Here is a 19496-nt window from a genome sequence, read left to right as displayed (position 1 = left end):
GCTGAACCCCTGAGATCCTGTCCATCTTTAATATATATTTTTGTAGCACAAGGTGGTTTGAATACTGAACTAAACTAAACCAGCTTTTATATTTGGAAAATAGTTCCTAACTTATTTTTTATTTGTCTTTTTAAAGAGAACAGATCAAGAGAGTGAAAGATTCAGATGATGTGCCAATGGTGCTAGTTGGGAATAAGTGTGATTTGCCCACAAGAACAGTAGACACAAAACAGGCTCAAGAATTAGCAAAAAGCTATGGAATCCCCTTCATAGAGACATCTGCCAAAACAAGACAGGTAAGATGCTGACATTCTGAGTCCGACTTCTTCCTGTATGCTAAATGTAGAATGGCCTAACATCTTCCCATGTACTTTTTTTCATACCTACAGGAGTAAGCATTTTTTAATCCATTTGCAATTTTTAGCTTTTTATTTCCCCACTCACTCTTAGCTTGAAAGAATTCTGTTTTTATCACTGGGCTCGGCCGGTACACAAATCACTTCAGGCTTGTATTGACTTCCTTTCAAATGGGTCATGTTTGTAAGAAGAAGAGAGCCTCATCTGCTCTTGCTGAGAAGTGGTCAGACTGTGCGGTTAGTCATCCCAGACTTGTTCGGGTTTTTTTGGCTTCTTAATGAAGGCCAATTATGAGATTATGTTTATAGGAAGAATTCCCTAGACTGGACTAATAGACTTCTTCAGAGCTGCATTGAATATGTGGCTCTGTCCAGTCAGCCTGTGTTCTACCTACATCAGTGTGGAATGAAGCAGAAAGGGTGCAGTTACTAAGCAGTATACAGAAAATTCTAAGAATTCAACATGGAGGTGATTAGTCAAGAAGTTTCTTGTTTTCTGTCTGGAACCTCTCTACAGTTACAATTTGCCTTGTTTCTTTTAATGGCTGTTACCCTGGATGTTTGCCTCAGAGGAAGAGTTAAGAGTGTAAGTGGAGAGTTTGGGACATAAGTGCTGGTTTCTTCCTATTATGAACTATGGGATAAGGTGGCTACTACTCTTCCTGTAGAAGTATGTCTTTCAAATATGTTAAGGGATCTTGTGATGGAAAGAACAGTGATCTCAAAAGCTTCAGGAAAGAAAATACTTTACCGGGATCATTTGCATTCAGGGTGTGGAAGATGCTTTTTACACACTGGTGAGAGAGATCCGGCAGTACCGGATGAAAAAGCTCAACAGCAATGAAGATGGGAATCAAGGCTGTATGGGATTGTCTTGCATTGTGATGTGACAAGGTGAGCTGTAATTTAAGTTTTTCATTAGCTTCTTGTTTGTATGTCTCTCAGTTGTTGATAAGCATATTTTAGAAATACTTGCTGCTATAGGTGGGTTTTTTCCTTATTATACAGCCCATTGATATCCAGAGATTTAGATCCTACAATTAATTACTTCTCCAACAATTTTTTTTTCCTCTCTAAGTAGAGAGCAAAGCTTAAGAAAAGGAAAGTATTCACAACAACGTTTTGGCTGTAGCCTGTGGATTTCCACTGAACTGGTAATTGTGTGATTTTCTGTATCATTCTTGTCAGTGTCTCCTTCCTTTGGGAAACCATTTTGACTGTTTGGAGGATGTGTAATTTCTGTCTAGTACACAAGAAACACCTGAACTAGAAAGAGGAGCGGGCACAATTCTGCAGTCGCCATTTGTTGATGATAGATTGACTTCTGCGCAGCTTATCTTGGGCTGTGTTTCTCTGGAATATGCACTTTTTGAAAATTAACCAAATAAAATAATGCAAGTAATGAAATTTATGAGTTCCCCAAATGAGTGAAATTCTTTTCAACAGTTACCTAAAAGATGTTGCTTATCACTGTAAAAACAGGTAGACCAGTTCAGGACTTTGTACTACGCTGTTGCACTGCACATCACAAAGGTGGACAGCAGCTAATTAGAGATGCCTTTCTGTTGCAGATGCCAAGAATACGTGGTTCAGATGTAGCTGCTGGACGAGTCTTGATGCTACTGTATTGCATCTCATGCTGATGCCCTGCAGTATTTTGGTGCCAGTGACCAGAATCTTGGTACCAGTTGATTAGCACAAGGTCCTTTTCTGTGCTCCATCTGAAGAGAACATCTATGGCGTCTACCTCCTTGCTCAGATAACTGAGCAGTCGCATCTCTTGATGTACTGGGTTTCTCTTCTCACTGTGTTATCTGGGTTTGTTAAAGAAGAAAACCAGTCACAAGAAAAGTGAACTATAGAGACTAAATGCTGTGAAAAAGATGACACTTTACCTCTAGAGTAAAAACTAGAAGTGATGTTTGTCCCCTTTCTATTGGATTCTGATTTGCAGTGCTGTCAGAGGCGTGGCACTAATCATTGCTTGGCAGGTAATGTCAGAAATGGTTTTGCCACCATGAATGCTCCTGTCACGTATCAGATTGGTATCTGCTGTCTGCGCACCTGCACAGCATATTTGCAACATCTCCTTTGTGCCAGGAGTACCACTTACCCGATCTTCACTTTCTGTAATAAAAAGGAGATATCTTTCCTAACTTAAGTGCCTGTTTGCTAAGAAGACTTGAAGTTGTCCCCTGTTCCCATGTGTTGAGGGAAACCCCAAGGACTGGAATTTCTTGGGAGCTCATTGTCTTCAGCAGGCAAGTCTTGTGTGGGTGATCTCTGCCTGACAGGATACTAAACCAGGAATTTGTAGGCTGGAAGATCCAGCAGGCACTTGTGAGACTCTTGAACTAGAGAGGGGGACATACTGCATCTGTTTTTTACTTTCTTTATAGGTGGAACTGTTTATATTGTTTTTCTGCAGCATTCAGATCTCTTCCTTTTCCAAGTTGGACCAAATTAGTCAGCTGTTCATTTTTAACATTAACTGCCAACATTTATGGGCAGCTTCTCAATAGTTAATCTAGTAACTGGAGGTTACTTAGTTTGGACAGCTGTTATTCAGCTCTGTCTGTAACTTGCAAATTATTTTATTCTGAATTATTTTCTTACCACCAGGCTTTAGACGTAGTCTCTTCAAAATGTCTCTCTGTAAAATATAGTTGGAGAGTTTCTTTGTCAGGGAAGAAGTGCGGGATTTCAGATTGACTGTATTCGGTGCAGTGGGTCACGGACTTGGTATGTCCAGACTGAGGGGAGAAGGCAATAAGCTGTAACAGAAAATGGAGCTAGCTTCTGATTGCAGCCCCCTTGTAAAATGAGGAAGGAAGTGAGTTCAGCGATGACTACGCAGAACGTGTATGGTATACTGATGGGAATTCTGGGCTTGTTCTAACAGCCTCAAAGTACGAGAGCGTTACTGCATAACCTGTGTGAGTTCTTCCTAGAACAAAAGATTGTCACCTCATATAATTGGGATGTACCAGTGTGGTCACGGTTGCAAAACCTACCAGTGTTTCTTGGAATACTGTGGTCTTCCCTCCTTCTACTATTGCTGCTGGATTCTGTTCTGTGTGGTCAGACAGCATATCCCACAGCAAAGCTGAGTTCCCAGTTACTATCTGATGGGAGAGTAATGAGCCTTCAGCCAACAGAGGGAGCATTCAGTCAGTCTGCCGAACCAGCGTGAGCAGAGAAATTGCAAGAGGCTTAATTTCAGTTTGTTGGTATCAGGTTCATCTTATTTTGGAGTTCTCAATTTCAAATGGAAATTAGTTAATAGTCAAAGAAGAAATATTAATATTGCTTCTTTCACTACTTACATTCTTAATTCTGTTCTTGGAGTGAAGAGGATCAATCACATTTTCTGTATCTATGATAATCCTTATAAGTACTACTTGCAATTTATTTTACCCTTAACTGATGTGATACTGATAAGAATTAAAACCACAATATTTTTACATAAAACGTTATTTTCCAACAACAAACACAGTGGTGGGCAGCATTATAGATAGCATTGGCTGTGACTTGAATTCATTTGAAGATGATCTCATGCGTGCACATTAAGTGTGACAGAATTACCATCACTGCAAGCTGTTCTGCCTGTAATCAGCAAGCAGCGTTTTTCTTTTGTTTGGTGCAAGAAGAGAAACTATTTGTGAAAGCATTCTTTGAGTACTGTGGCAGGAGATGACTGTCTGCTTCTAAAAAAATGTGTCACTCACTGTTGTCCACTTAATAAAATTACGTGTGGAAAATGATAGCTTTTGGGATACACATCTAGTCACATAGACTCAGCATTTTGGAAAGGCAGCAGTGTGGAGTTTGCAATTTGTTTGAATGGTGAGATATTGTCATCTGGGTAGATGTTAAGTTTTTTGATTATTTGGGAAACAGTTTCTTTCCTGGCAAGCAGGACTGCAGAGTTCAGAGCATGACTGCCTGTGGCCATGGGAAACCTTTTGCAGCTGGCATTTGATGTTTGAAGGCCAAGTATGGAAAATGTACTTCTTTTGGACGGAGATTCATCATTATAATTCTCTACGCTGTGTGGCATGTTCTGATTGTCATTAAAAATGTACTAGCTGTAACTCCAAAAGTTGTGAATTCTCAGAATTGTGTGGGAACTAGCAAATTCATCTACTTTCTCTTCGGTGTTCCCCTTCTCTTGGACTACATAAAAATCTTACAAGGGAAGAAGAGCTGGTAAGGATAGGTCAGTATGTGTTTCAACTTTGGAACCACAGAAGAGGATGCATCAGCTTTTAGGATGCTGCAGAGCTGACCTACACAAGTGGTACTCCGAAGTGCATTATTTTAGGTTCAAATCTAGTGAGTGATATAAAATCAGGGTGGTGTACTAGTCATGAGTATGAAAGAAATGGTTGTACTTTGTTTCCAGCTATCTATATAAGAGAACCCTGAGTTTGGTGGCAACTGAGAGAGAACTGTGGAAGGATAAAACCCCAAGAACTTTTGGGAAAATTATTTAGAAGATAAGCACAGAATTTTTTGCACAAGACAAGATCCCTGGAAAGGGTGATTTTGTAGATTTAGTCCAAATGTTGTTACTTAGAACTAACAGCAAAACATGGTGTTAGGGCTAAGCTGACTTTACTATCCTGATTGGGAAGAACGGACATAAACAACTTTGGGGTAAAACACTGAAAATGGTTAAAGCTCTTGTTCGAAAATGACAAATGCCAATAACTGAAAGAAATGTTTCTGTTATTATGGACTGAGAACAGCTGTTTAATGAGATCGTGTAACTCTGGCTTGTTACTGGTAGTGTCCCCACTCCGTGGTCTTGTTCAAACAACAGCGCTCAAATTTTGTTCTTACTGTCACAAGTAGGACTTTGGATAGTAACCATGATGCTTAAGTCATCATAATTTTAGTACAGTTCAATGACATATAATTGGATTTCAAGCAACTTTAGGCCTATGGAGGGAAGGAGAGTAGTGGGAGTTCGAATTACATTCTGGTCCTATATGTGGTCCTGCTTTACTCCCCAAGCCTCGCGTGACTGTTTGTGTGTAACCTCCAGGATGGTAGGGAACTGTTGGGATCTGGACTTTTTATCCAAGGGCTAATTTGTTGTTACTTTGTATAATTATTTGCTTTCAATAATGCATCTCTTTTGGTTTGAATTGAAGTAAATTATTTTGCTTCTTAAATAACTTTTTTAAAGAATAAACTTTGAATTCTTTGGTTGTTTCTTTTGTGGTAGTGATCTGGGCACGGGATCTGTTACCCACAAAGTCTGGGACTCCCAAGGACTGGCCCAAGCAGTGAAGACAGAAGCAAAGAAGGCATTTAGCAACTCCGCCTTCTCTGCATCATCCGTCACCACGGCACCTGTCTCATTCAACAGCAGGCCCACATTTTCCTTTGCCTCCTATATACTTAAAGAAACCCTTCCTATTGGCCTTGACATCCCTTGCCAGGTTCAAATCCAAGGCTGCCTTGGCTTTCCTCGTTTCACCCCTGCATACCCTGACAGTATTCTTATACTCATCCCAAGCAGTCAGCCCCTTCTTCCACCTACTGTAAACTCCCTTCTTCCACCTGAGCTTTTTCAGAAGGTCCCTGCTCAGCCATGCAGGTCTCCTCCTTCCCTTGCCTCATGTGCTCTTTGGGATGCACTGATCCTGAGCTCGGAGGAGGTGACGCTTAAATAGCAGCCAGCTCTCTAGAGCCCCCTTACCCTCCAGAGCCCTCTCCCATGGGATTTGCCCAAGCAATTCCTTGAAGCGATCAAAGTTAGCCCTCCTGAAGTTTAAGGTTTCAACCCTACTTGTTATTTTGTGCATACCGCACTTAATCCTGAACTCTATCTTCTCATGATCACTGCAGCCCAGTCTGCCCCCAACCTTAACGTCCTCCACCAGTCCCTCTTTGTTTGTCAGTATCAGGTCCAGTAGTGCACCTCTCCTTGTGGGCTCCTCCACCACCTGAGTCAAAAAGTTGTCATCAATGCACTGGAGGAACCTCCTGGACTGTACGTGCCCGGCTGTGTGGCCTTCCCAGCAGATATCAGGGTAGTTGAAGTCCCCCATGAGAATCAAGGCCTGTGATTGTGAGGCGATTCTCACCTGTCTGTAGAAGGCCTCATCAACTTCCCCATCCTGATCAGGTGGCTTGTAATAGACACCCACAACTGTGTCTCTCATATTACCTTGCCCCTTATTCCTTACCCACAAGCTCTCAAGTTGCTCTTTGTCTGCTCCCAGGCAGAGCTCGATACATTCCAGTTGCTCTCTCACATAAAGAGCGACTCCACCACCTCGCCTCGCCGGCCTATCCTTCCTAAAGAGAACACAGCCATCCATGACAGCGTTGCAGTCACGTGAGCCATCCCACCACGTCTCAGTAATTGCAGTGAGATCATGGTCCTGTGACCGCACACAGATTTCTAACTCCTTTTGCTTAATTCCATCTTCTAAAATACTTCCCCGTTGGCTTTCCTCCTGCAATAAGGCAAATTGTCTTGGACAACACAGTAAATGTGCTTTAAGTGTGTTTCTCCTGAGACATTGTGCCAGGCCTCTGGAACCCAGAGTCCAGCCTGTTTTCTGTGCAAGGAACGTACAAATAGGCTCCTAGTAATGGGTATAAAACTTGCACTGTGAAGCTGCAGTAGTTGCTGTCTGTTCCAAAAGGAGAGATTCAGAATATGAGTACAGACGAGTGCTTAAAAGCAAGGGTTTTCTTGGCTTATTAGGAAAGCTTTCCTCCAATGCGATTGTTATCCGTAACAATCTGTTCCTAGGAACTATTTCATACCTTAAGGACTAACTGACTTTAGTTGCCTACTGGAACAGAGGCTGATTTAAACAGCCCTAGAGGAATCTGTGTAGGGAGTGACTAAGAGCAATGTGGGGAGAGAAGAACTTGCTGAGGCTCTTGGTGCCAGGTGCTGTTGGTCAAAGGCACGGCACGGCAAGGAGTGACCTTGTGAGCTTCCACATTACCCCCTCTCTGTTAATATTTTTCTTCTTCAGGAATTGAAACCATTTTCTAGCAAAACTTGCCGCTGTGCTTCTGTTTGGACAGCCACCCCTGTCATACGGCTGCTCTGCAAGGTGAACTGGAGGAATATCCTGCTAAATACCTTAAGCTGCCAAATTTCTGGCATGTTTGGCCATTTTCCTTTGACTAGACCTAGGTGGAATGAAGGCAGATCAGAGATAAAAGTGTGGGGTTTTAGAGCCACTCTGAAACCTCTGGGTGTGAAACACTCGCTCTTCAGCTGAAAGAGAGTGGGAAGATGACTCGTTTGTATTTAGTACTTGAGTTTAAAGAGGCTTTAGGTAGATCTAACTTTAGCACAGCACATCCAAGCTTTACTCATATTTCTACCATGAACCCAACTAAGTTGACCCTGTGATTTAAAAAGCTAGGGGATCAAGAGACCTCTTGAGGAAGATGACCTCTGTACCCTAAAGGTTATTTTTGGTTTCAGATGTGAGTCCCAAGTTCTTGATATATGCAGGAAGGTTAGGGGCAGATATAGTCCCTGTGGGACAGCAAAAAAAGCAGGAGCCAGTTTTTATTGACCTTAAATGAAATAGTTAAATAAGAGTGTGGTGTGGGGGCTCACAAACTGGGGAATGAGTAAGGACAAGAATAATTGAGAAACTGAAGACTACCATCAGCATGAGAGAGGAGACCAGGTATTAGAGACCAAGACTGTAACCATTCCAGCTTTGCCCTACGGGTTGCATCTCTGCATGTTGAAGGAGGCAATCAATTTATATTCTTGGGGAATATCTGGGAACTGGGGCTAAAACTCCCTGAATTCTGGAGAATTTCTTAATTGTAATGCAGGATGTTTTGAAGTTGTGCACATCAAATAGTGATCTTTCAGAGAGAGTTTCTGGTTGCTCCAGGTCTCAGCTCATCTGACTTCACTGACTAGTTGTGCCGCAAGCTTCTTGTGCACCTATGGACAAAATCTGCGACTTGTTATTTCTAGCTCTATGTATTATGCAAGTGACTCACTTATTCCAGCCGCCTTCTGGGACAAGGCCTTTTCGTACCTGTTCCTAGAAAATACAGCACAGGAAGCCATTATGTGCACGTATAATTCCAAAAAACGTTGTCTTTTCCAGGGGTGCTAGTTTTCCTGTTCCCCTCAATGTTATGACCAAAGTCACCTTTTGAATCAGCAGCAAGAAAGTGCTGACTGTAGCCTGAATGCTTTGCTTGACTTGTCCTAATTTCAGTGCAGTTTGTCAACTCCATCAAGAAGTGAAGTATAAACAAACAGGAAAAAAGACTCTCTTTCAAATCAAAACTATTGTATCCTCCTGACCTGTTGAGGCTTACTGCTTCCCACCAGGAAGCTGAGTCAGAAGCTCAGAGTTACCCTGGCAACGTGCAGGGCGCTTCGAATTCTGGTCATTTTCTTCAGATAGGAGCTGCTTTCCAACTTCATGCGAGAGATCTGAAGGTTTGAGGAGACCCTAAAGGACTGGGTACAGCCCTCGATGCCTGCATGCTAGAGAGAATCTACTTAAAACAGCCAAGATGCACTTCCCAAACTGATACTCTGCTCTGTCGGATCCAGACCCCTGGTTGTAGCTTAAGGGAGGAGTTTCTTGCCACACCTTGGATTGTACTAAGCGCTAGAGATGCCTTGGTTATGGCTCACTACATACAGAACTGAATATCACTTGACTATTATGATACACATTTTTATAAAGGCAGTTCCTGAAAAGCTCAAGAACAAAATACAGCTCCTTGCACTCTCCTGTGTGTTTGTTTGTTTGTTCGATTCAGCTGGGAAGATGCGAGGACATCTGTGCAACTCTTGTTGCTAAAATCCAGTCTTTGCAGTAGATCCTTCTCAGGAAAAATCTTGTCTGAATAGCCTGTTGGTTGGTGAGAGCACATCATTTGTACCTATCCACAGCTCCTGCTCTGATGAAAACATCACCCCTGTGCCTTAGGGATTTCCTTTAAACCACTGTCCAGCACAGAAGACAGCAGTTTTAGTCTCTCCTAAAAGACTGACTTCCACAGTCCACTTTAGAAAGCTGCAACTGTCCCAGGAAGTAGCAATCTGGCCAGGCAACAGCTGAAATGCTACTAAATGTAAAATGAAATCCTAACTACAAGAAAAAAAAAGAGTTAAATTTGAGCCCTGGTTTCACCTGTTTCAGTGCAAGTGCTTGTGGTTGCACTTTAAATAGTCTTATAGTCGACCTCCCTTCTCCTTTTAGAGTGGGAGAGTCTAATTACAGGGAAGGGGAAGGAGTAAAATTAGTGTTAGGCTGTTGTGCAGTCAGTTACCTACTTGTGCTCTGTTACAATAAGGTGTTACTTCACGCTCTGCAAACTTGCTGGAAAGATGTCACGGGTGAGAATTCCAGGTATGTCTGAAAGCAATTAGTGAGACAAGGAGCCAGAGGGCAGGCTTGTTAGCCTGCAGTCTCCAGGATTTTGATGGTGTGGTAGGTATCCTTGCCGTCCAGGGGACCTCGCTGGGGGCTTTAACCATTTTTCTTCCTGCTTAGAGATATTTTTGGATAGCGCAGCAAAGAAATAGCATTATTGTTTAAATCTTGCTCTGCTCGTACTGAAGAAAAATATTGTCCCTCCTGCAGTGTAATGTATCTTGTAGTGATACCATTAAATCGCTGTGGAAGGGGTTGGAGGGATCTCAGGAGTCTCTGGTCAGCCTGACTAAGCTCAGAAGATGTGGGGTGCTGCAGTCCCAAGGGGATGGGGCAGGCAAGCCCGGCAGCAGGAACAGGGCAAGCCAGGCTTTGCAGAACAGTACAGAGGGATGTGTGACTGCCTTTACAGAGCCCCAAAGAATATCAGCACCAAATAGTTCTGATAAGAGCACGTTTAGAATTGCAGTGCTGTGTGGTGTGATAGTCACTGTCCCAGTACGTGAGGCTAGCATTAAAGCCTGGCCCTGCAACATCAGTGGGAGTTTGTTGACCTTCACGAGTGTAATTTTCATCCACTAAAGAGATGAAAGGTCAAACTAGGCATTTCTAGGATGCTTAGATTGCAAATGAGTATGTGGAGTTCAAATGCCAGGAGAGTATGTTCTGCAGTCTGGACTTCAGGAAGTCAGCAGCTGGTGACTTGTGATGCCACGGCTCCAGACTAAGTTTTCTGGGTCAGATGGAAAGGGCACGAGTTGCACCCCCAAAATGTTGATGCCGCACTGTATGACCAGGAGCGAAGATCTGTGGAACTGCGTTGTCTCAGCTGTCTGATCCTGTTAGTGAATAAGTGGAGATACGACCAAAGACAGCAGGAGGATGAAACTCAGCATCTTTGAAATGACCATCCACCCTGATTTTCACAAAGGATGGCGAGTCATGGACAAAAAATAGCAAAGCAGCCCCAGTGCTCGGAGTCACTGAAATTTGCGTTCTTATTCAGGCAGGAGATGCTGTTCTGCCCTCATAAATAGTTCCTATGCTCTTCTGCATCCCTGTGCCTGGACAAAGCTGAAGGGAGAGACCTTCCAAGACAACTCAGTCTTATTAGATGACTAGGTGTCTGTTAATTGTTTGTAGTGTTGTCTGAGGTGATCTGTGTTCTAGAAAATGCTGTTCCCCTTGGACAGCTGTAGGAAAACCCAGAAACTGCTGTACGGCAGTCTCAGGTTGGATGGCATCTGCAATATGGTTCATTTATGTGCGCACCGCCGAGGCTGTATCATGGAACAGTCAACACCGAACTTACATCTTTATATTGAACAAAGTGACAAGTACTGCTCGTTCTTTTGTAAGGGGAAGGCTTTGGCTAAACTTGTACTTTACTAATCCCTTTTTAATCACTGGTGTGATGTTTAGGCAAAAAGGCTTAGATTTTGAAGGGCTGATCACATCTGGGTTTATTTTGTTTCTCTTTTATTTCAAACAGCAGAAGACAAAGGTGAGTATTGCTAGACTTTGTATATGCTCTGCTGTGTTACTGCCTAGACATGATCATTGGAAACAAACAGCAGTTACATGATCATGGTCATCTTACAGCAGTTCAAGAAGATACTATTTCTCAGCAGTGCCAGCTGTGCTCCTCACTGTTTCATGGAATGGTTTCAGCTTTTTGGACCGTTGATATATAAAGCTGCTATTTGTTAAATATTGTCCTAGCATGCCTGAGCTCCTGCATAGGAGATAAACTTTTTTTAGTGGAGTTCTTTCCTCTGTGGCAGGAAGTGAAACATTTTGCAATTTCCCTTGCACCTATTCACACCTTTGTTGGTTTTGGGCGTTTGCTTTTATTATTTTTTTTCTTTAAACAGCGATCCAGCCTAAAATAACTTCTTTTGAAGGCTTGCTGCTCCTGGTGGATTTGATCCATGAGGGGACAGAGCCAATGCTTCACAACCTTCATTCAGGCTGAAGTCCACAACATGGTGCTCCTGCCCTCTTCTTCTTACTTCATGTTTGCTGAGGCCTTATGTGTCAGCAGAAAACATTTCTTGCTGAGACACTAACAGTGGGCAATGATGGGACAGTGCAAAACACCTGCATTTTGTCTTCTAAGAAGCATCTTGGGGCCCATTGACGATACAGCAGCTTTACAACAGCAAGCAACTTTTGTTACTTAAATCCTGGTTTTGTGACATTGCACTGCTGAGAAATGGACCCAGTGCCAGAGTTTCCCCATGTGTTTGTAGCTCAGCACAAGCCCTTTTGCCTCACCATATAACAGCAGAGAAAGGAAGCCCTTGTGTTATGGCCCCTCTCCCCCCACCAGCCCACAGCTAGGACCTTGGAACTGCAAATCCAGGGCTACAGGGATAAACTGTTATGATCCCCCCAACATAACAAAAACTGGGAAAAGAACTGTCTACGTTCATTACTGAAAACCTCTTGTAGGTCTGGCACACTTCTGCCATGCATGTCAATCCTTTCTGCTTTGGTCCTCATCTGCTGACCATGTCCTCTCTGACATGTCAATGGTGTGGTCCATCTTTCAGCATCGATTCTCGCTACGCTTCATGCTGAGCTGCCAACTGCTGGCAAAGCCTGCTCCATTAGTGCCCATATGCCGCTATGCAAATGTACACGTCTGGGAGATGTTGCCAGAAGAGCCCTTGGGTTCCTGTTTTATGGTATTTTGTTGGCAGTAGAAGGGCTTTTAATCTTCTTTCTCCTACTTCACAAAGCTCCAGCCAACCTTGTGTGAATGGCGACTTCTGTAGGGCCACATTAGCTGGCACCTTTGCAGCATGCTGCACGTGATGGGCTGAGAGGGGTCTAATCCACACGATGGTTCCCTAGCTAGGAACTCTTCAGCTGCACTGTGATAGAGGGAACTAAGTGCTGGGGCTGACAGCTCTGTCCATCTCCATCTATACCTCCGTCTTCATTCTGATGGATGCCTTGTGGAGCAAGTGGGTCTTGGGCTTCCTAGAGCTGTAAGGTCTCTGCCAATCTTTCCCTCTTGCCCCAGTGCATGCTCTCATAAGTGCCCTTCCCAAGGCCTTGCTTCTTTCTGGGCCTTTTTGCACTACTCTTGGGCTGTGGGGTGTATTTACCTTTTCTGGTGTGCTGGGGGTGTCTGGGTATGTCTCCAGCCCACTCTGTGTGGCCCAGGCTCTATAAGCTTATTGCAAATTTTGAAGGTGTCTCAGTCTTCCAGGCAGCATGGACGTGTTGGTGTCGTAAGGCAATGGCAGCTGAGCGCTGAGCTGACTGCGAGGGGCACCTGCCTAGGTGGTGGCCGGGAACTAGGTGCCTGTGTGACCCTGGACTCTGCTCCTTCTCCTTGTAGAGATGGATGAGGCAATGCGCTCCTTCGCAGAGAAGGTCTTTGCCTCTGAGGTGAAGGATGAGGAGATCAGGCAAGAGATATCTCCTTTTGATGTGGAAGACATCTGCCCCATCTCACTCCAGGAAATGAGAGAGCACATGATACTTCAGGAGAGCTCTGCCACAGCAGAAAAGCGGTGAGCAACAACCAGGGCAGTTGGGGGTAGGAAAGGAGCATTGTCTGCAGATCCCCATCCAGAGCTGGAAGAAAGCATAAATCGAGGCCAGTGAAAACAGCCCACCACACCCATGGGATAAATCCTTGGTAATCCCAGAGCATCTGGCAGGTACTTCAGGGTTTCCTCTCTGGCTGTTCCCACTGTTGCACAGAAAGACACCCCCTGGTCTGTTCCCTGGGTGTCAGCACGGCAATGGCCACAGAGTGGTTGGAGGGGGAGACTTGGAGACCTTCCTCTGGAAAGATGCAACTGCCAAAACCATGCTTGAAAGTCTGTGACTACTTTGTGTGCTGTGGCCTCTACTCTTGGCAGTGTCTGTTTAAGGTGCTCAGAAAGCACCGGTGAGATGATTCATGTTGTGCACAGTTGGAACATGTCTGTGGTGAGTGCCCCTGACCCTGCACCTGAATGTGGCCATGGAGTCATGGCTCTTTGCCTGAGGCTTTCCTCCCGGCAGGAAGAAGCGCCTGTTCCGCATGAAGACAATTGCCTTGGCAGTCCCTGTGGCTCAGAGGTCTATAACCAGACTGTCCACTATTGATGAGGTCATCTCTACCTCCCCGCTGTACCAGACTGTGCCTGACTTTCAGCGGGTACAGATCACAGGGGACTATGCCTCTGGGGTAGGTACTTGCATGGCTAGACCCTCCCCCGTGCTGACTACCACCTCATCTAGTCCCTGCCTGTCCCTCAGTAGTGCCCAGTGTCACAGGAGCCTGTACCAGGTGCAGCGAGGATAGTCTGTGTCGTCCAGCTCAGTTGTGTCTCATGAGCATCTGATGGTGCCCTGCGGCATCCCTGGAGGGTCCGGAGCTGAATTCCTTAGGAGGAGTCTGTGGGGTGCTGCATGCTTCCCACGGGATTCTCTGGACAGGGCAGAGGGGAGGGCATGGCAGGGTAGGCTATGCTCATTGTGTCACAGCCTGCTCCTGCTTGCACACAGCTATACCTGAGATCTGTGCACGTCACAGAATCCCAGAATGGTTGAGGTTGGCAGGGACCTCTGGGGGTCATCTGCCCTAACCTCCCTGCTCAAGCAGTCACCCAGAGCCAGTTTACCAGCACTGCTATTGCATCCTGTGTGAATTCCTCCTCCTCTTCCACAGCCTCCTATTACATTTCTGCTGCTTCTGAGATGCTGCTGGCAGGTCGCTCCCTACGGGGCTGGAGCAGGTTGCTCAGCTTGGAGTTGAGGAACAGAGGAGCAGTTAGGGGAAGCTGAAAGCCCCTCCATGCACAGGCACATTCCTCCTGCCATGACTGTAACTAGCTGCAAGTGCTGCATGGTATTCTCCCATGCTGCTCCAGTCTGACCTCTCTTGACTGCCCAAAACACTTGTCTGTGCAGTAAATCAAAAATTCTTGACACATTGGGTCAGTGTATGTTGTTGGTCCTGCTTCAGTTTCAGCCTGGGCTCCAAAAATAGCTTTTAGTGTTTTGCCCAGGCCTGGCTTCCATTTCAGTGCCAGCTACAGTTTGCAGTGAGGAACGTAGGAGGGGATGACAGCTGGAATTCATTGGTTCTGGTGTGAGGAACTTCCCTTTGCCATGTCTAGGACTTTGCCTATCATCCCTTCTTTGCCCTGCTCAGGCAGAGCAGTGTGAGGGAGGGGATGATAAGGTACGTATTTTGCTGTGAACAAAAGTGTCCTCTTTACATCTTGGTGCCGCAGGGTATCTCTCAGGCAGGTAGGTTCCAGTTGCCTGGTTGCGTTCAGCAACAGCCCTCTTGCAGGTGACAGTGGAAGATTTTGAAGTTGTCTGCAAAGGTCTGTACCGTGCCCTGTGCATCCGGGAGAAACACATGCAGCAATCTGTGCAGAGGTTCCCCAGGACCCCATCTCAGTACCTGCGTGCTATTGAAGGCGAGGTCTGGAGGGCAAGTGACACTGGCCCAGGTACATCTGTGCACCCGGAGGGTTTTCCTCTCTGGCTTCAGCGTGGGGTGGGCGTGAGTCAGAAAAGGGCTGTGGAAGTGCTCCACGGGGGAGTTGCTTGCCCAGGCCGCCCCTCCAGTGTCACTGTGGTGGGGCGGTCCCTGCCCTCTGCGTGGCGTGGAGGAGCATGGCAGGCTTGTGGGGTTTTGGCTGGCAGCTTGCGCCTCATGGTATTCTCCTTCTGGTCCAGTGTTCACCCCTCCAGTGAAGGATGGACAGGATCCCTTTGAAACCGGGAGTCTCGGTGAGGACCTGGGATACCACGTCCAGATGAAGGATGGGGTAGTTTACGTCTATGGAGACAAAGCAGCAGTTGAAAGAAATGAGCCAAAGGACCTGCCCTACCCCAGCCTTGAGCACTTCGTTGATGACATGAACTTCCTCTTGGCCCTGATCGCACAGGGGCCCGTGTAAGTGCACAGCCCAGCACTGCTGGGCGCAGCCGCACAGGTAGAGGGCGGGCAGGGCAGAGCCAGGGTTGTCCTCTCCTCTTCCTGGGAGGAGGGGGGGACCCGCTGATTCCATACCTGCAGCCTGCTGGCTACCAAAGTGTCCTTGGCCCTTGCCGGCCATCTTGATTGGGATCTTAAGCAAAGTCAGCATTCAGGGGTTGGAGACATGTCCTGCAGGTATGCTCACACCTGGCCAGGCCTTCCTTTGAAGCTCTGTAACAGAGCCAGGAGAAGCACCTTAGGGAAGCAGTCCAGGCCAGCATGAGCTTCTCCACCTAGGTGAAAGCTGCATCCCTGTGTTTGATGGGCCATGCCCCTGTGTTGAGGGGTAAGGAGCCCAGTCACTGTTCTGCCCTTTGCTTTCACTAGTAAGACGTACGCTCATCGGCGCCTGAAGTTCCTCTCATCCAAGTTCCAAGTGCATGAAATGCTAAATGAGATGGAAGAGATGAAAGAGCTGAAGAACAACCCCCACCGGGACTTCTACAACTGCCGAAAGGTAAACGGCAAGGCTTGCAGCCCTAGTGACTCTTGAAGACAAGCTGTCTTGGTGCCTTCCCCTTCTTGAGAGCTGGATATTAGAGTCAAGGTCTGTGGTACCTACATTGTTCCTGCTAACGGGATGGTGCTGACTGGGCTGCTCTTGGCCTAGGCCTATTGTGTTCATCTTCTGGGCTGAGCCGTGCTCCCCGTACAACTTGGGCTCACCTGAGGGGTTTGTTAACCTCCCTGTGATGGTACCTGAGCATCCCAACTTGAAGCTAGATAGATGTCCCTCTGGTTTCTCAGGTGGACACACACATTCATGCTGCAGCCTGCATGAACCAGAAGCATCTTCTGCGGTTCATCAAGAAATCATACTGTGTGGATGCTGACCGTGTAGTTTATGATGCCAAGGGCAAACAGTTGACCCTGAAACAGCTTTTCCAGCAGCTCAATCTGCACCCCTATGACCTGACAGTGGATTCCCTGGACGTCCATGCTGTAAGTGGTAGGGCATTTACTGTAAGGCCACTCTTGGGTCACTGTCATCCACCCCTGTAGGCATGGCTTTTCCCCTCCCTTTGTAGCCACGACGTGTTGTGCATGGTAGTGTTTGTGGCAGGATGTAGCAGCTCCTGGCTCTCCCATTTTGGGTTGTTTGGGTCAGTCCCTGCTGAGCTGGTACGCTTGGACGCAGTGTGTGAGTGTACTATTTGCCCCTGATCCCACTCCAGGGGCGGCAGACATTTCAGCGCTTTGACAAGTTCAATGACAAGTACAACCCTGTGGGTGCAAGTGAGCTGCGTGACCTCTATCTGAAGACAGAGAACGCTATCAATGGCGAGTACTTTGCTACCATCATTAAGGTGAGAATACAGGGGAGGAGAGAGCAGCCAAGCTGTGGTGCTGCTGTGCCCAGCAGCCGGAGGGTCCCCATGCAACCATCTGCTCTGGTTTGCAGGAGGTTGGCTCTGATCTGGAGGATGCCAAGTACCAGCACGCGGAGCCTCGGCTCTCAATCTATGGGCGATCAGCTGAGGAGTGGCCCAAGCTGGCCAACTGGTTCAACAAACATCGGGTCTATTCCCCCAACATGAAGTGGATGATCCAAGTACCCAGGATTTAGTACGTGCTGTGGGTCTGGGAGTGCACTGTGCCTTACAGTGCCTCACTACACCTCATTTTTTATCGTGAAGGGATTATGGGGACAGTGGGCCATGTTGTTCCTCTGCTCGCAGCTAATCCCTGTCTCTGTCCACAGTGATGTGTTCAGGTCTAAGAATTTCCTCCCACACTTTGAGAAGATGCTGGAAAATATCTTTATTCCTGTGTTTGAGGCAACTGTCAATCCTCAAGCCCACAAAGAGCTGAGTGTCTTTCTACGTCATGTGAGTGTCGCCTGATGATGTTGTCAGGGTGTGGTGAGCACCCACGTTCCTGTTTGTGCACAGGACATCGGGTATTGCCCCTGATGTGGAAAATGTCATCAGTGGGCTCGTGACCCTGCTGCCACATTCTGGGAAAGGGGGTGTGTGTCCACAAGTGCTGAAGGATCAGACTCCCTGAGCTGGCTGCTGTGGGGCTGTGAGAAATGCTGCCTGCTCACCTCCTGGGGAAGTGGTTTGGTGTGAGCTTTGTTTCTAGCCCTTGATAGAGCTTGAGGGTCTGTGAGGAGCAAGGTCTGCAACCTTGCCCCTGACTCGTCTTGGGTGGGGCAGGGGTACAGACTACGGCTGGGCTATGGCAAGCTGCAGCATGGCAGGGTGAGCTAGCCTACCTGGGCAGGATGAGGTGGGGAGCTTTGAGATGCAGCTTTTTTGTCACCTTGCCAAGCAGATCACTGGCTTCGACAGCGTGGATGATGAATCCAAGCATAGTGGACACATGTTCTGCACAAAAAGCCCAAAGCCAATGCAGTGGACTTCTGAGAAGAATCCATCCTACACCTACTATCTATACTATATGTATGCCAACATCCTGGTGCTTAACAACCTACGCAGGTGAGGCCCAGGATCTGCTAAGGCACCTGTGATGGGCTGGCAGAAGGGGGGCGGCCACAAAGAGCTGTCTCAGCTGTCTCAGCTCTTTGATTGTTGGTGTGGAAGAAGTGGGCCCCTTCTTGCTCTACCACCAGCGTAGTTTGGAGCTTCATGTCCCAGAGCAATCCAAATGCTCCTTGGTAGGAAGTGTGATGGGCTGGGGTGAAGACTTTGGGATTGCAGAGATGCATCTATTGCATGCACAGAGGAGAAAAGAGAACAAGTAATGTGGTCCTAGGTCGAGCTGGGTTTTGGGAACCCACTGGTAGGGGCAGAGCTGGACCTGAAGTCAGGGAATCTTGCATTGTGTGCCACCTAACCCTCCTGCTTGCTTGCTCTGAGTCCTTCTTCCATATGCCTAGGCAGCGTGGTATGAACACGTTCCTCTTCCGTCCACACTGTGGGGAAGCCGGTGCCCTCACACATCTGCTTACAGCCTTCATGACAGCAGATAATATCTCCCATGGTCTCAACCTCAAGAAGGTAAGTGGAGTGGTTTGCCAGAGAGCAGCCCAGGCGCGGCAGAGGAGGAGAATGTGTTCACAGCTGGCCTCCACTGTAGCTGACAGTTAATTATGCCTTTGCTTTAGACTGGTGCAGACAGCCTGGCTTCAGGCAGATGTTACATGATTCTCTGGGTTTCTCCAGGTGTGTTTGAGGATGTAGCTCAGAAACGTATTCAGTTTTCAGGGGTTCAGCCTCACAGACCTATCACTGCATACATCTGTTATCACTGGAGCCAGCCGAGTACTGAACCAGAACTCACTTGGCCTCTTGTGCTCCGTGAGGGCCCTGGAGGATTGCTAGCTTGCCTCTCTCTTTTCTAGCACACATGAGCTCTGTGCACCAGACTTCCTGGCCGGGGCACTGGGCTGATCTGAGGAGCGACCCCGGAGAGGTGGAAGGTGCAGCAACTTTATCCCTAACCTGGCAACTCTGCTCATCTTTGCAGAGCCCGGTGTTGCAGTATCTGTACTTCCTTGCCCAAATCCCCATTGCTATGTCCCCACTCAGCAACAACAGCCTCTTCCTGGAGTACGCGAAGAATCCATTGCTAGACTTCCACCAGAAGGGCCTCATGGTGTCCCTTTCTACAGATGACCCCATGCAGTTTCATTACACCAAGGTAGAGCGCGAGCTGATCCCCTCCTGCTGTCTGGGCACTGGGGCTGGGGCTGTGTGGGCCTCATTTCTGACGGAAGCCAGCGGCATTTGCGGAGGGTCCGCACGCCAGGCAGGGGCTGTGCCGGCCAGA

The 19496-nt window shown here is 46.9% G+C and overlaps 2 protein-coding genes across 2 annotated transcripts in view; both read left to right on the top strand.

Annotated features, from left to right (window-relative positions):
* The window catches only part of NRAS (neuroblastoma RAS viral (v-ras) oncogene homolog), a gene marked incomplete at its 5' end in the record, with an annotated part of 3530 nt that extends 1109 nt beyond the window's left edge, over positions 1–2421 (top strand). The window contains 3 exons of the mRNA XM_009888479.1: positions 137–296; positions 1127–1250; positions 1928–2421. Coding sequence (XP_009886781.1) covers positions 137–296; positions 1127–1246 — 280 coding nt within the window. The remainder of the gene's footprint in view (positions 1–136; positions 297–1126; positions 1251–1927) is intronic.
* A 7227-nt stretch (positions 2422–9648) lies between these two features.
* The window catches only part of AMPD1 (adenosine monophosphate deaminase 1), an 11962-nt gene continuing 2114 nt past the window's right edge, over positions 9649–19496 (top strand). Inside the window, exons 1-13 of the mRNA XM_009888478.1 lie at positions 9649–9736; positions 13113–13287; positions 13787–13952; positions 15066–15228; positions 15458–15677; positions 16089–16218; positions 16509–16703; positions 16937–17068; positions 17164–17327; positions 17464–17590; positions 18039–18202; positions 18604–18724; positions 19194–19367. Coding sequence (XP_009886780.1) covers positions 9715–9736; positions 13113–13287; positions 13787–13952; positions 15066–15228; positions 15458–15677; positions 16089–16218; positions 16509–16703; positions 16937–17068; positions 17164–17327; positions 17464–17590; positions 18039–18202; positions 18604–18724; positions 19194–19367 — 1953 coding nt within the window. The 5' untranslated portion in view covers positions 9649–9714. The remainder of the gene's footprint in view (positions 9737–13112; positions 13288–13786; positions 13953–15065; positions 15229–15457; positions 15678–16088; positions 16219–16508; positions 16704–16936; positions 17069–17163; positions 17328–17463; positions 17591–18038; positions 18203–18603; positions 18725–19193; positions 19368–19496) is intronic.

This window comes from Charadrius vociferus, unplaced genomic scaffold (genome assembly GCF_000708025.1).
Source record: "Charadrius vociferus isolate BGI_N301 unplaced genomic scaffold, ASM70802v2 scaffold1077, whole genome shotgun sequence".
NCBI lineage: Eukaryota > Metazoa > Chordata > Aves > Charadriiformes > Charadriidae > Charadrius > Charadrius vociferus.
Note: the sequence above shows the minus strand (reverse complement) of the source record. Positions and strands in the feature narration are given on the sequence as shown.